The sequence below is a fragment of the Sarcophilus harrisii genome, chromosome 3 (assembly GCF_902635505.1).
Source record: "Sarcophilus harrisii chromosome 3, mSarHar1.11, whole genome shotgun sequence".
NCBI classification, from domain to species: domain Eukaryota; kingdom Metazoa; phylum Chordata; class Mammalia; order Dasyuromorphia; family Dasyuridae; genus Sarcophilus; species Sarcophilus harrisii.
Genome location: NC_045428.1, coordinates 587,731,174 through 587,744,144, shown reverse-complemented (window position 1 = coordinate 587,744,144; position 12,971 = coordinate 587,731,174). Strand labels below are relative to the sequence as shown.

The window sequence follows — 12,971 nt, the reverse complement described above, 5'->3', positions numbered from 1 at the left end:
GCCACCTACCGGGCCCCTCACCTACTGCCTTCAGGACTTCCAGCAGCTCCTAAGAAGACTGGGAGGGAAATGCCAGCGGAGATCCACCGTCAATATCCCTGAACAGATGCCTCCCCCACTCCTAGCTTGGGGTGGAGAGCAGTGTCTTTTTCTCTCCTGTTGGTCCTCCTGTTGGCCCGTGTGCCCCATCTCCCTCCATACTGTCCTAGCTTGGGGTGGAGAGCAGTGTCTTTTTCTCTCCTGCCGGTCCTCCTATTTGCCCATGTGCCCCATCTCCCTCCGTACTGTCCTGGTCCTCTGCACTCTCTGTGTGTCTTTGTTAAATGTCTGCCTTCTATCCCCAACTGCCTGTCTGTGGCCTGCCTTCTCACTGTCCGTGTTTCTCTGTTTCCAAGCGAACTGACCAATGAGATCCCAGCGTAAGTAGCACAGTAGCCCTATCCTCCTCATTGGATACCTGCCATCCTCATTGATCATCATGCAACCACCCTCTGGCTCCTGACCTCATAGGTCAGCCAGCTTTAGGAACTGTCCTCTGATTCTCAGACTCCTTATCCTCAGGGATCCCACAGGCCAAAGCCCTGTCCTCAATCTTCCCAGACCATTTACCTTTCAGGGCTCCCCATCTTTATGTGCCTACTGGCCAACCTCCAGGCCCCTTTCCCTAGCTGCAGGTCACCCATCAAACCTCATGTGCTGACCATGAATAATACTCTAGACCCCTCCCCTTTCACATGCCATCAATCCATCCATCATTCCATCCATCCCCTACCCCAGCAGACTATTTCTCCCCAGGCTTCTCATTGGGAAGAGACTGAGGTTCAGAACTGGGGGCTAGAGCCATAGAATTGGGTCAGATCTCAGGAAAAACTTCCCCACCCATTAGGAAAGCTTCTCTCTGGAGCTTTAGGTTCCTTGTCTTTCCCATGTGTGAGGCTAGGAGACTGGTTTCAGTCCACAGACCCCAGTGAGTTAGGCTGGGCCAGGTTAATTTTCCTTTCAGGGAGATATTGTCACTATTGTTTCAAGGCTGAGGGACTCCCAATGGCGTTGTATGTGTACATCCGCGACTGGGTACATGTTTGTTTCTGTAGCGCACATGTGTGTTAGCATACTTGGTATGCTGTGTTTCCCCTACATGGCCTCCCCTGGACCTCCCGTCCTGCTTCATCCCATCCCTCCTTTTCCCTTGGGAGTTAAGAACTGGGTTCTGTCGGGCCCTGGGCTGCTTTTGGGGCCGCTGGCTGCATGGCTACATGCCCCTCACCACAGGAGGCTCTGTAACCTTCTCCGTGCTGTGTTCTGTCTATCCCCATTATCAAGATTCTCCCTGTTTTCTAATTTGGGGAGAGTTGGCAGGTTTTTTCTCTATGGGGTTTCTCCAAGATCCTGGAGAGGGGGAAGGGAAAGCCTTGTGATACCCTCCTTGAACCCAAGACCAACCCATCTATGCCAGTGGCCCCCAAGTACTTCCAGAATAATCACTTAATATGGGATAGTCTACCCCAAGGTAGAAAGAAGGCTGAGCAACCTTTGGAGGACCCAGCCCTTCAAGGAGGGCCTTCTATTCCCCTGAAAGGGAAGGACCCAAGGTGCCCCTTCAAGCCTGCAGGAATGGGGGGAGGCGCAGGGTTCAGCTGGTGCGCAGCTTCCTCCTTTCCCCATCATTTCCCCGGCTTCCTCAGTCTCGGGGCTCCCCCAGCCTCCTCCTCCCCTGGACCCTCTGCCCCCCTCAAGCTGCCTCACTCCCTGCTTACTGCTTCCCTCCCTCTCTTCTTGCTTCTAAGTCCTGATGCTCTGGACTCCGGGGTCCTTTCCAGGTGAGCGTGTGCCCCACTGCCCTGCCCTCCCATGGCCTCCCCGCCCACCTGCCTCTCCCAGCCTCAGTGTCTGTCTGTAGCTCTTCGTCTCCGAGCTCCTTTGTCAGTCTCCGTCAGTGTCTCGGCTCTCCCTTTCCCCTCCCAGTTTGTCTCTGCCTCCCCTCCAGTTCTGTGTGTGCATGTCTAGACTTGTCCCTCCCTTGGTCCAGATCTCCGATGGCCCCTGATGGCCCCGTCCCCTCCTCTCTCCCACAGCGAGAAGGCCCTACAGGAGAACCACTTCGAGCTGAGCCTGCGGACGGAGGCCATGCAGGGGTTGGTGCTGTGGAGCGGCAAGGGCACCGAGCGAGCTGATTACATTGCTCTGGCCATTGTGAATGGCCGTCTGCAGATGACCTATGACCTGGGCTCCCAGCCCGTCGTGCTGTACTCCACGGTGCCTGTTAACACCAACCGCTGGCTCCGCGTCAAGGCCTCCAGGTCAGCGGGAGCTGGGGAGGAGGGGCTGGGGAGGAGGACAGCTGCTCAGGCCAAAGGTTGGCTGTCTCGGGCTTTGGCCCAGCTTGGCCTGCTGGCCCTGGAGCTAATAATAGAGGTGAGAGCTGGGGCAGGGGGTACCGGCTGTGCCCAGACTTGCCTGTCCCAGATTCTAGGAATGGCCCGAGGATGGGGGTGGGGATGGCTTGGGAGTGCTTAATGCCCAGGCCTGCCCCGGGGACACAGCTTGGTTATTTACGGCACAGGGTGGGCCAGGCCCGGGGACAGCTGTAGTGGGTGGCTGAGATGCTTCAGCCAGTGGGCAGGCGGGCGGGCAGGTGGGAGGGTGGGCAGGCCCAGACAGCAGCCTGGCCCCCAGCAGGAGGAATCCTGGCCTTGGGTGCCCTGCTAGGTTCAGGCAGGGGCTGATGGAGCGCTGGAGAGGGCGTAGGCTACTGATGAGTGAAAGACTGAGGAGGAATGGGGGACTGGGCCCCCAGAACCCTGGTGGATGGGGACAGAGGCACTGATGGGCACTGAATGAGCCTTCTCTGGGATAAGAGAGAGGAGACCACCTGAGGAGGGAGCCAGGACCACCATGTAATCCACCCTCAGTTAAATTTGCTAGACACGTGTGGGGCAACACACATATAATCACACAGAAACATTTAGGAGATGGATTGAACCCATGAAAGCAGAAGATTTTTACTTCAAGCCAGACAGGGCCCAGAGGACAAAACCAGTGGCAATCCCACTGGGCTACCTGGAGGAGGTGAAGTGGGAAGAAGGGCTTGTGTGTGAGTGTGTAGATAATTCAGCCTTCCTGCTCTCTCTTTCACTCTCCAGAGTACAAAGGGAAGGCTCCCTTCAGGTTGGCAATGAAGCCCCGGTGACAGGATCCTCCCCACTGGGAGCTACACAGTTGGACACAGATGGAGCCCTGTGGCTGGGTGAGCTACAGTGGGGGTGGGGTGCGGGGGAAGGTGGGTTAGGAGAAAAGGGAAAGTCATTTTTTTAAAAGGTCCTTCTGCCCTAAACATAATGATTATGGCACTTTAGAGTTTCCTTCAATCAATCAACAGACATTTCTCCCCCATCCAGTGAGATTGGGAGTAATGGGGTAATGGGTCATCTACCATTGGAAAGATTTAGCACCACTTTGGATGGGGCAGGGGTCAGTCTCTCCAGGGACATGTGATATCTATAGCATTACACGTCCAGCTCTCTGCTCTGTATACCAAGTGAACAAAGCAAGAGTGGACAGAAATCCCAGAATCCTTTCTGTTGGATTTAGGAATTATGAAACCCTGGATTCCGCATTTACTGTCTAAGCCTCAGTTTCCTCTTCTGTGAGATGGACATGTATTCTTTAACAAGACTAATTTTTTTGTCGGGCACTTTTAATAATATTCAAGCCCCATGAAGACACGGGTTATTATTTGTGGCCTGGGAATGCATCATGGGACTGTTCTATCATGAATCACATGTGACTTTAGATACTCAAAAGTGACTTTCAGGCTGTACCCAGCTTTGTTTTCTTCAGATTTCACATTCTGAAGGAAAAAACCTCTATCTGTATTTATCTTTCCCTTTTCCATTCCTGTTCCTGTACGGCCATCTCTTGTAACAAAAAGGAAAACTAAAGGGGGGAAATGTTCAGCAGAACCAACGAGATACCTCAGCTGAGTCTGGCAGTGTATGCCATGGCCCACGCCCTTAGCCCCCTACCTCACCTTCTCAGAGGAAGGAAGGGTTCTCCTCTTTAATGTTGATACAGATTAGCTTCTCTTCCCCCTTTCCCTCGGCTCCGGCCACTCCTATAGCCAGTTTCCCCTGACAATGGGAGGGTGTATGGACTGAGTATGGGAACAGGCTGTGGGGGAGGGGGGCAGGGCATGGAGAGGTTCCCCTGACAGGCGGACAGCGCGTGTCTAGTTTGACTGACCTGCACCTCTCACCCCGTTGTCTCCCCCAGGGGGCCTGGAGAAGCTGAATGTGGCACACAGCCTGCCCAAGGCGTACAGCACGGGCTTTGTGGGCTGCTTACGCGGAGTGGTGGTCGGCCAGAAGGAGCTGCACCTGGTTGAGGACGCCTTACATAAGCCTGCCCTTCGGCATTGCTCGGCCCCATGATGCCCCTGTCCACCTCCAGCCCTGCCTCCTGCCAGTTGTTGTAATTATTTTCTATTTTTGTAAACTCATGGCTTTTTTTTTAATATATAATTTCCCCCTGCCCGCCTGTCAGGGGATGGAGGAAATACAGACCTTCCTCTAGCCCCGGCCCCGCTCCAGTGAGATCGACCTTCCACTGGCCTCTGATTTGAGGAGGGTCCCGGCCCTCTTTTTGGACAGCTGGTGGGCCCCACCCCAAGGGCAGCTGTACAAGAGCCCGACTGGACAAGACTGCAGGCTCTTTCCCGGGGGCTTTGGCCAGACCTCAGTTGCCTCTTTCCCTCCCGGTTTTGCCCCCAAGGAGGATGAAGACGGACCAGCCCTGGCTGAGAGGCCAGGCCAGAGGGACATGAGCTAAACTGGGTTCTTGGCCTCCATACCACCCCCCTCCTGCCCCTTTCATCAGTCTTTGTGTTTGTAATTTATGTGTGTAAGAGTCTGACTTTATCTGTTATTTTTTAATGCACTGTCTTCTTGCCATCCCTACCTTATCCCCTCTACCGACAGTCTCTTGTGTACACACACACACACACACACACACACACACGCAGGCCAGCACTCCCTAGGGAGAAGGCTGCCTCTGCTCCAAAGGCCTGAAGCTTGGTGCCCAGGGCACCACAATTCCCCAAGGCCGCCATTCCCTCCTTGCCTGATTTTCCTCATCACAGGCCAGCCGGCATGAACGAGCTCGGAGGTCTCATTTCAGGCTTTAATTTGGGGGAGATGGGGTGGGGGTGGGGGGCAGAGGAGGATGGTCTTTGCCCTCTCTGCTACATCTACCAGGCTTCTGATCTCCCTTCCCTTCGGGGACAGCCATGGTTCGGGCCCCAGACCCCCCAGGCCTGCTCAGTGCCAATACTGTGACTTAGAATCGACCTTATTTGTTGGACTCAAGGAGCCTTTGAGGCTTTTTCCCATACTTCCCAGCTTGGCCTGGATCCCCCATGCTCCCCTGGGATGGGAACTAAGCCACGCCCCTCCTGAATGAATTCAAATATGGGCGGAGGGACCAGGGACCAGAAGCGGTCGGTGGGCCTCACTCCCAGCCAAGGGAAGCTCTTTGTGAAGTCCCCAGCTCTTCACACACCAGCTGCCTGCGCTTCCTGATCGTTTCTCTGCACTTGGGCTTCCAGACATGGTCTTTCTCTCACATCATTATCACCTCAGGCAGTGGTCCCCGGGGCCCATTTTTTGAACTTGAAGAAAATGGGTGTAGCCTGCGGCTTTTACAGAAATAATTCTGGTGACTTTGGGAAGAAAGGACATCAGGGAGCTGGATTTTTATCCCCTTCCCACCCTCAGTTTTCAGTACTGGAGTTGGGATGGGGGGGGGGGGGGTAGGGGGGGAGCTGGGGAGGGCGTGGCAGTCTCCAAGGGAGCGAGAGTCTAAGTGGCTCTTAAAGCTTTCTTTCAGAGAGGATGATTTATCCACTAGGATGGTGGAGCAAGGGGCAGGGGGAGGGGAACCGTTCTCAAATCCATTCCTCGTCCCTGGGCACCCAATCTTAAAGTTGGTGTCCCTGCATTTTGGCCTCCCTAGCACTGCTGTCCCGGGGGAACAGAAGGGGTGGGGTGGGGTGGGATGGGACAGTCTTCTATAAGAAAGATGGAGAAAGGCTTTGGAATGGGGGAGGGTGGAATGGGGCTGCACCTTATAAGTAAAAAGAAATGACCATGGCTTTCTCCGGCTCTCCTCTCGAGAGGTGTCTCAGTATCCCACATGTTGGGAAAAACACTGGACTCCAGGAAACTTTCCCAGAGATTGGGGGGGAGAAGGGTGGTGGGATTGGAAACGCCTTAAAACGCAACATTTGTGTCCTTGTTTCCCTATGCCCTCTCCCCGTTCCCATTGCCACCCCAGCTCGGGCACAGTCTCCCTGGGAGCCAGGACTCGAGACTGGGACTAGTGGACACTTTGTAAGAGAAACCAGGAGGCCTGTGGTTGGGGGTTAGGGAGAGGGGCCGGGACCACGCCACGCCACACCGCACCCCTCCGTGCCATTCCAAGGTGGGCCTAGCCCCTGCTCTCGACTGATTGGGCAATGGCCACCAGGCCTCCCCACCCCCACTCAGCATGATGTAACCATTACTAACTTTATGTGTGTCTTTTGTCAGTCGCCATGAAATAAAGTTGGAAAACTTGAAAATGAGTTTTTTTGTGTCTCATGAGATTATGGGGGAAAGGGCAGGGCCAGAGGTCTTCCTCCTTCCTCTTCCAGCTCCAGCTAAATTAGGCTAGGGACCACTAAGTCCCAGCTGTAAAATACATATACGTCCTCACGAGTCTGCAACCAGCCACTGCAGGGTTGGACCCAGGATCCTGTCAGACTCAGAGAGACTATGGGGGTATTGAAGCCCTCATTTTATTTTTTTTTATGAAAGCTTTTTATTTTTCAAAACATGCATAGGTAATTCTGCAATCTTAGCCCTTGCAAAACCTTGTATTCCAGTCTCCTCCCCTTCTCCCACCCCCCCTCCCTTATATGGCAAGTACCCCAATATATGTTAAACATGGTAGAAATATACCCTAAATCCAATACATGCAGACACATTTATACAATTATCTTGATGTACAAGGAAGTCAAACTAGAAAAGAAAATGATGAAAATAAAATGCAAGCAAATAATGAGAATGCTATGTTGTGAATCATACTCAGTTTCCTGCTCATTTCACTCAGATCAGTTCATGTCAGTCTCTTCAGGTCTTTCTGAAATCATCCTGTTGGTCATTTCTTACAGAACAATAATATTCCATAATATTCATATACCACAACTTATTCAGCCATTCTCCAACTGATGGGCATCCACCCGGTTTCCAGTTTCTGGCCACTACAAACAGGGCTGCCACAAATATTTTTGCATATGTGGGTCCCTTTCCCTCCTTTAAGATCTCTTTGGGATATAAGCCCAGTAGTAACACTGCTGGATCGGAGGGGATGCACATTTTGACAGCCCTTTGAGCACTGTTCCAAATTGCGCTCCAGAATGGTTGGATCCATTCACAACTCCACCAACAATGCATCAGTGTCCCAGTTTTCCCACATCCCCTCCAACATTTGCCATTATCTTTTCCTGTCATCTTAGCCAATCTGAGAGGTGTGTAGTGGTATCTCAGAGTTATCTTAATTTGCATTTCTCTGATCAATAATGATTTAGAGTATCCTTTCATATGATTAGAGATAGTTTCAATTTCTCCATGTGAAAATTGTCTCCTCATATCTTTTGACCATTTATCAATGGGAGAATGGCTTGATTTCTTATAAATTTGGATCAACCCTATATATTTTAGAAATGAGGCCTTTATCAGAACCTTTGAATATAAAAATGTTTTCCCAGTTTATTGCTTCCCTTCTAATCTTGTCTGCATTAGTTTTGTTTGTACAAAAACTTTTCAACTTGATATAATCAAAATTATCTACTTTGTGATCAACAATGATCTCTAGTTCCTTGGTCACAAATTCCTTCTCCAGGTCTGAGAGGTAATCTATCCTATGTTCTTTCAATTTATTTATAATCTCATTCTTTATGCCTAGGTCATGAACCCATTTTGACCTTATCTTGGTATACGGTGTTAAGTGTGGGTCAATGCCTAATTTCTGCTATACTAATTTCCAATTTTCCCAGCAGTTTTTGTCAAACTGAGTTCTTGTGAAACACTAGATTACTATAGTCATTGACTATTTTGCCCTGTGACCCTAACCTATCACTTAGGTTATCAAGTGATAACCTAATGACTGATCAACTACTTTCTTAGCCAGTACCAAATGGTTTTGATGACCGCTGCTTTATAATATAGTTTTAGGTCTGGTACAGCTAGGCCACCTTCATTGGCATTTTTTCCTTAATTCCCTTGAAATTCTTGACCTTTTGTTCTTCCCGATGATCTTTGTTGTTATTTTTTCTAGCTCTGTAAAATCATTTCTTGGGAGTTTGATTGATATGGCACTAAATTTTAGGTAGTATTGTCATCTTTATTATATTAGCTCATCCTACCCATAAATACTTGATATTTTCCCACTTGTTTAGATCTGACTTTATGGTATGGAAAGTGTTTTATAGTTGTGTTTATGACTTTCTCTTGGCAGACAGACTCCCAAGTATTTTATACTATCGACAGTTATGTTGAATGGAATTTTTCTTTGTGTCTCTCGCTGGTGGACTTTGTTGTGTGACAAATAAAAATGCTAACGAATCCCTCCTTATTTGAAGAAGGGGATTTTGGGATATTCAGGAAGCACCGGCACATCGAGCTTGCTGCTCATCCATCTTTGATGTCTACCTGCATCCAGTTTGGTTCCAAGAAGCTGTTGCATGTGCAGGGGCCACACCATGGGAAAAATGGTCTTGGCAGAAGGGCTAAAGTCTAAGGGTAACTGACTAGTCTCAAACCTGTTTGTGAGTTAGGGGGAATGATGTCTATCCTAAGTCTTGGAATCTGAAACCAGATCTCTGTCTTCAAGTCTGGCTCCCTGGCCATGGTACTTGATGAGTACTTGCCTGGAGGGCATATCTGAAGATACAAAGATTTAAAAAGCATATTGCTTGCTTTTCACTTTACATCCTATCACTGTGTTATAAACTTCTTTAGAACTCATAATGGAAACGTGCTTTAAAATTTAGAAAGTGTTTCCCATACATTAGCTCATCTGATCTCCCAAAAGATCTATGTGTCTTAGGGCAGTAGATAGAATGGTGGATAGAATTCATCCTGTTTTCCTCAGTTTCCTCATCGGTAAAGTGAGCTGGAGAAGGAAATGGCCAATCACTAGCTGTGTGACCCTGGACAAATCACTTAATCCTGGTTTCCTCAGTTTCCTCATATGTAAAGTGAACTGGAGAAGGAAATGGCAAATGAATTTATCATCTTTGCAAAGACCCAAAGAGTTGGACATGATTGAACAATCACTTCTGATTGCCCAGGGATTGGTGTTTGTGCCTCAGCCCTGCATAGGTGACGGTAAGACTGGGCATGTATAGCCTGGAGAAGCCACAAAACAGCCTTGAAGGGAACTCTCTTCCAGTCTTTGAAAGGCTGAGCTCTGGAAGACAGACTGGCCTGGTTTGGCTTCGCCCCACAGGGCAGAAGTTACAAGGAGGCAAATTTGCCTTAATAGAAGGCAAAACTCGGCCGCCATTAGAGGTAGAGTGGAATGGGTTTCCTCAGGAGGTCCCGGTGGGAGGCCCCATTCATTTGATGAGGAGGTTTTTGCTTGGGTCCAGACCGAGGCCGCAGAAATCCTTCCCACTCCACATTTTGGCCATTCTATAAATATTGAATGAATGGGTAATAGGCAACAAGCATCCACGGAAGGCTCTTAAACGACTGTCTGGGGCCGTGACGTTGCCTTGGTATTTTAGGGCACTCATTTGGACCCTGTGCAGGATCGGAAAGAACCTCTGGGGTCCATTTGGGTCTCCACTGGCAGAATTTAGGGCAGACCATCCTTTGCTTCCCAGTCATGAGGCTGTAAAGCAAGGGCTGGACTAGTTTGGAGAGAGCGCCTTGAGCTCCTGAGGGGGCAGGAGGGAGATGGTCTCTTTAAGCTGAGGATCCTCACCTCAAAAGACCTTTTGAAGTATCCTCGTCCCACAGTTCTGTGTGGCTCCCTCTTCCTGAGACAGGCGGTCCTGGAGGCTCTGGGAAGGATGAGATTTCCTATATCTGCTTAGTGATACACCCATGGTCGGAGTAACAACATCCCAACCCCCTCCTTCCCAGGGGCTGGTGACTGAGGTCATGGTCATGGGTCAAAGTGGACAAAGAGGGTCCAGAAGAGGGGCCTCCTGGTTCTTTCTCCCGGGGCCCCACTAAATTGGATGGCATCCGGCCTTCTCCTACTCCTCCACCAGTCCTGCCTCTCCAGGGTGGAAGTTCTGGCTGCCACTCCCATGCTCCTTCCCAGTCACTGTCTGCCATTTACCCAGCCCCCTCCACTGCTGCCCTCCACTTAGAAGCTGATGCTCGGAAAGACTTCTAAGGTTCTTGGAAGGGAAACATGGATAAGGAGGAATGACTCCCCAGGGTAGAGGATGGAGATCCATTATCTAGCTTGTTGATCTTTAGGATGTAATGCTTCTCTAGAGTACTCAGGCTCCATGTGGAGGAGGGATGACTCCAAGGCTGGGCTCTCCCCACCCCCAAGGCAAGTTGTGGTCTACAGGCAACTCCCCATGAGCCACCAGACTTATCCTGACTTCCCTGGGCATCCTTCTTTAGCAATGCTATCTTTGGTGGCCATTATCTTTGAGAGACCATCATTGGGTATTACCCTCAGTGGACATTATCCTTGAGTGAGTTACCTTCATTGGACATTTTCCTCAGTGGATGTTGTTTCCCTCACTGGGCATTAACTCAGAGGGACAATTCTCATCGTCTACACTGGACATTTTTCTTGAAGCACATTGTCTTTCCTCCGCCCATCTTTCTTGACCTTCGTCCTAGGGAGATATTATTCTCTTTTGTTTTTGTTTTTGTTTTTGCTGAGGCAATTGGGGTTAAGTGACTTGCCCAGGGTCACACAGCCAGGAAGTATCAAGTGTCTAAGACTGGATTTAAACTCAGGTCCTCTTGACTTCAGGGTTGGTGCTCTATCCACTGCGCCATCCAACTATCCCTGGAGATATTATTCTCATCTTGTGTGTATGAGTAAGGGAGAAAGGAATAGGAGAGAGGGGAGGGGGTTCCTTTTAGCTCTTATACTCCAGTTATGCTTATAAAAGTCTGGCACATAAGTTACCCATGTAAATCATGATGTAAACTTCTTGAGGGTAAGGATTGTGCCATTAAAAAAAGTCAAGAGGACCTGAATTCAAATCCAGCCTCAGACACTTAACACTTCCTGGCTGTGTGACCCTGGGCAAGTCACTTAACCCCAATTGCCTCAGCAAAAACAAACAAATCAGTGGCTCCTTCAGCAGCCAGCTCTGTGCATTGAATGTGCTTGATTAAATGTACTTAAGGGAATGGCTCCTCATCCTTGTGGTACCTGCAAGTGCCCAGTTTCTCCTTCTTCCCAACTGCTGCCTCAAGGCCCTCTCCCCTCCAGCCCAAGGTTTCCATCCCTTGGAATCCACCCATTCTCCAGGGTGCAGCCTCCTCCTCTGGGCCAGTAATGAGTGCCTATTAGTGCCAGACCCTGTGCTAAGAATGGCTTGAAGTGTCACCCTTCTCTGCATCCTCAGAGTCACCAACTGTGTCCGTGTGTAGGTGGCTCTTCTGCCCCTCTGCTTCCTGGGGGCCGTGGCCATCTTTCAGGGGTCACTGAATACTGAGGAAGCAGCAGGGAGAGATGGGAGCCGAAGTGGCAGGTGGGTCTTCCATAGCCTGTTAAGGGGCCGTCCCCACCCATTTCTCTGTTTCTGGCTTACATTTGTGGCAGTGGTGCCGTAGCAGGGCCACGAGGCGGGCCAGGTTCCGACACCCCGGGAGCTCTCCCCCTTCCGCTAGCTTCCTGGCGGGGAAGGGGCCTTCTCTGCCCTTACCTTCGGTGACCCTGACCGGAAGCCAAGCTGGAGGTAGCCCCGGCTAGTTCCTCGTGGGTGGGGGGAGGGAGAACAGCTTCGTCCCGCACGTGCCTGGGGGTATATTTAGTAAATGATCCGACCGGGAGTTATTAATAGCTGGAAAGGACGGGCTTGCCAGGGGGAGGGGAGGCATTCTCTGGCAGGGGCTGGGCAACAGCACCCTAACTTCCTTCCCGTGGGGTCGAATGGACATGGATCCGGCGGGGGCCGGGGGTCGCGCGTGGGCAGATGGGGGCGGCTCCACTAGGCCAGCACAACTCCGGGCCCCCAGGGAGCAGTCTGGCCAGGCTCGGGGGGGGGGGGGGGGGGGGGGAACAGGGCATCGGTCCCGTCCTCTCAGCCTGGGACCAGGGAAGGATACAGGAGAGGAACTAGAGGCAAAGGTCCCCAGGACCTCCTCTTGGAGAAATCAGCTGTGCGAGCGGAGAAACTGAGTCAGAACTTCAAAAAAGGGTGCCCGAAAGCTGCTCCTTCCTTTCTAGCGAGGTGCATTTAGGGAAACGACCGAGCTTGCGGACCGCTCGGGGTTTTCAGGACGGACACCGCTCTTAAGAGGAGGCTCCCTTCAACTTTTCAGGAAACCGGGGATGGGACGAGGCGGCCCCTTTAAGGACCGCGGACTTGATGACAAGGGGCGGGGCCTTGGAGCCGGGGGAAGAGTGGCCCTGGCTGGGAGGGAGGGACCTCCCGGGGCGGCCACGTGGTTCCAGGGCCCATATAAGGTTAAGGGAGGCGGAGATTCCTGGAGGAAAAAGGCGGGACGTGGCCATGTGCGGCCCAGAGGGGGCGGGGCCCGAGGAGAGGCGGGGCCTGCTGGCCGGCCGGGGCGGGGCACAGGAGGGCAGGGCTGTGGTCGGGCCGGGACTGTCCAAAGAGCGTGTCGGGGGGCGCGGGAGCCGGGCCCGGGACCGTGGAGACATGACTTCCCGCAGGTGAGCGCCTCGTCCCGGGCTTCCCTTGCCGCGCCGGGCCGGGTCTC

At 51.6% G+C, this 12,971-nt stretch overlaps 2 protein-coding genes across 2 annotated transcripts in view; both read left to right on the top strand.

The window, feature by feature from the left end:
* Window positions 1–6,619, top strand: part of AGRN (agrin) — an 88,209-nt gene extending 81,590 nt beyond the window's left edge. The window contains exons 33-36 of the mRNA XM_031961579.1: window positions 1,788–1,820; window positions 2,076–2,300; window positions 3,144–3,247; window positions 4,273–6,619. Of these exons, the coding sequence (XP_031817439.1) occupies window positions 1,788–1,820; window positions 2,076–2,300; window positions 3,144–3,247; window positions 4,273–4,430 (520 nt within the window). The 3' untranslated portion in view covers window positions 4,431–6,619. The remainder of the gene's footprint in view (window positions 1–1,787; window positions 1,821–2,075; window positions 2,301–3,143; window positions 3,248–4,272) is intronic.
* Window positions 6,620–12,820: 6,201 nt separating this feature from the next.
* LOC100915682 (tyrosine-protein phosphatase non-receptor type 11) overlaps window positions 12,821–12,971 on the top strand; it is a 35,561-nt gene continuing 35,410 nt past the window's right edge. The window contains 1 exon segment of the mRNA XM_031963083.1: window positions 12,821–12,924. Within this exon segment, the coding sequence (XP_031818943.1) occupies window positions 12,911–12,924 (14 nt within the window). The 5' untranslated portion in view covers window positions 12,821–12,910.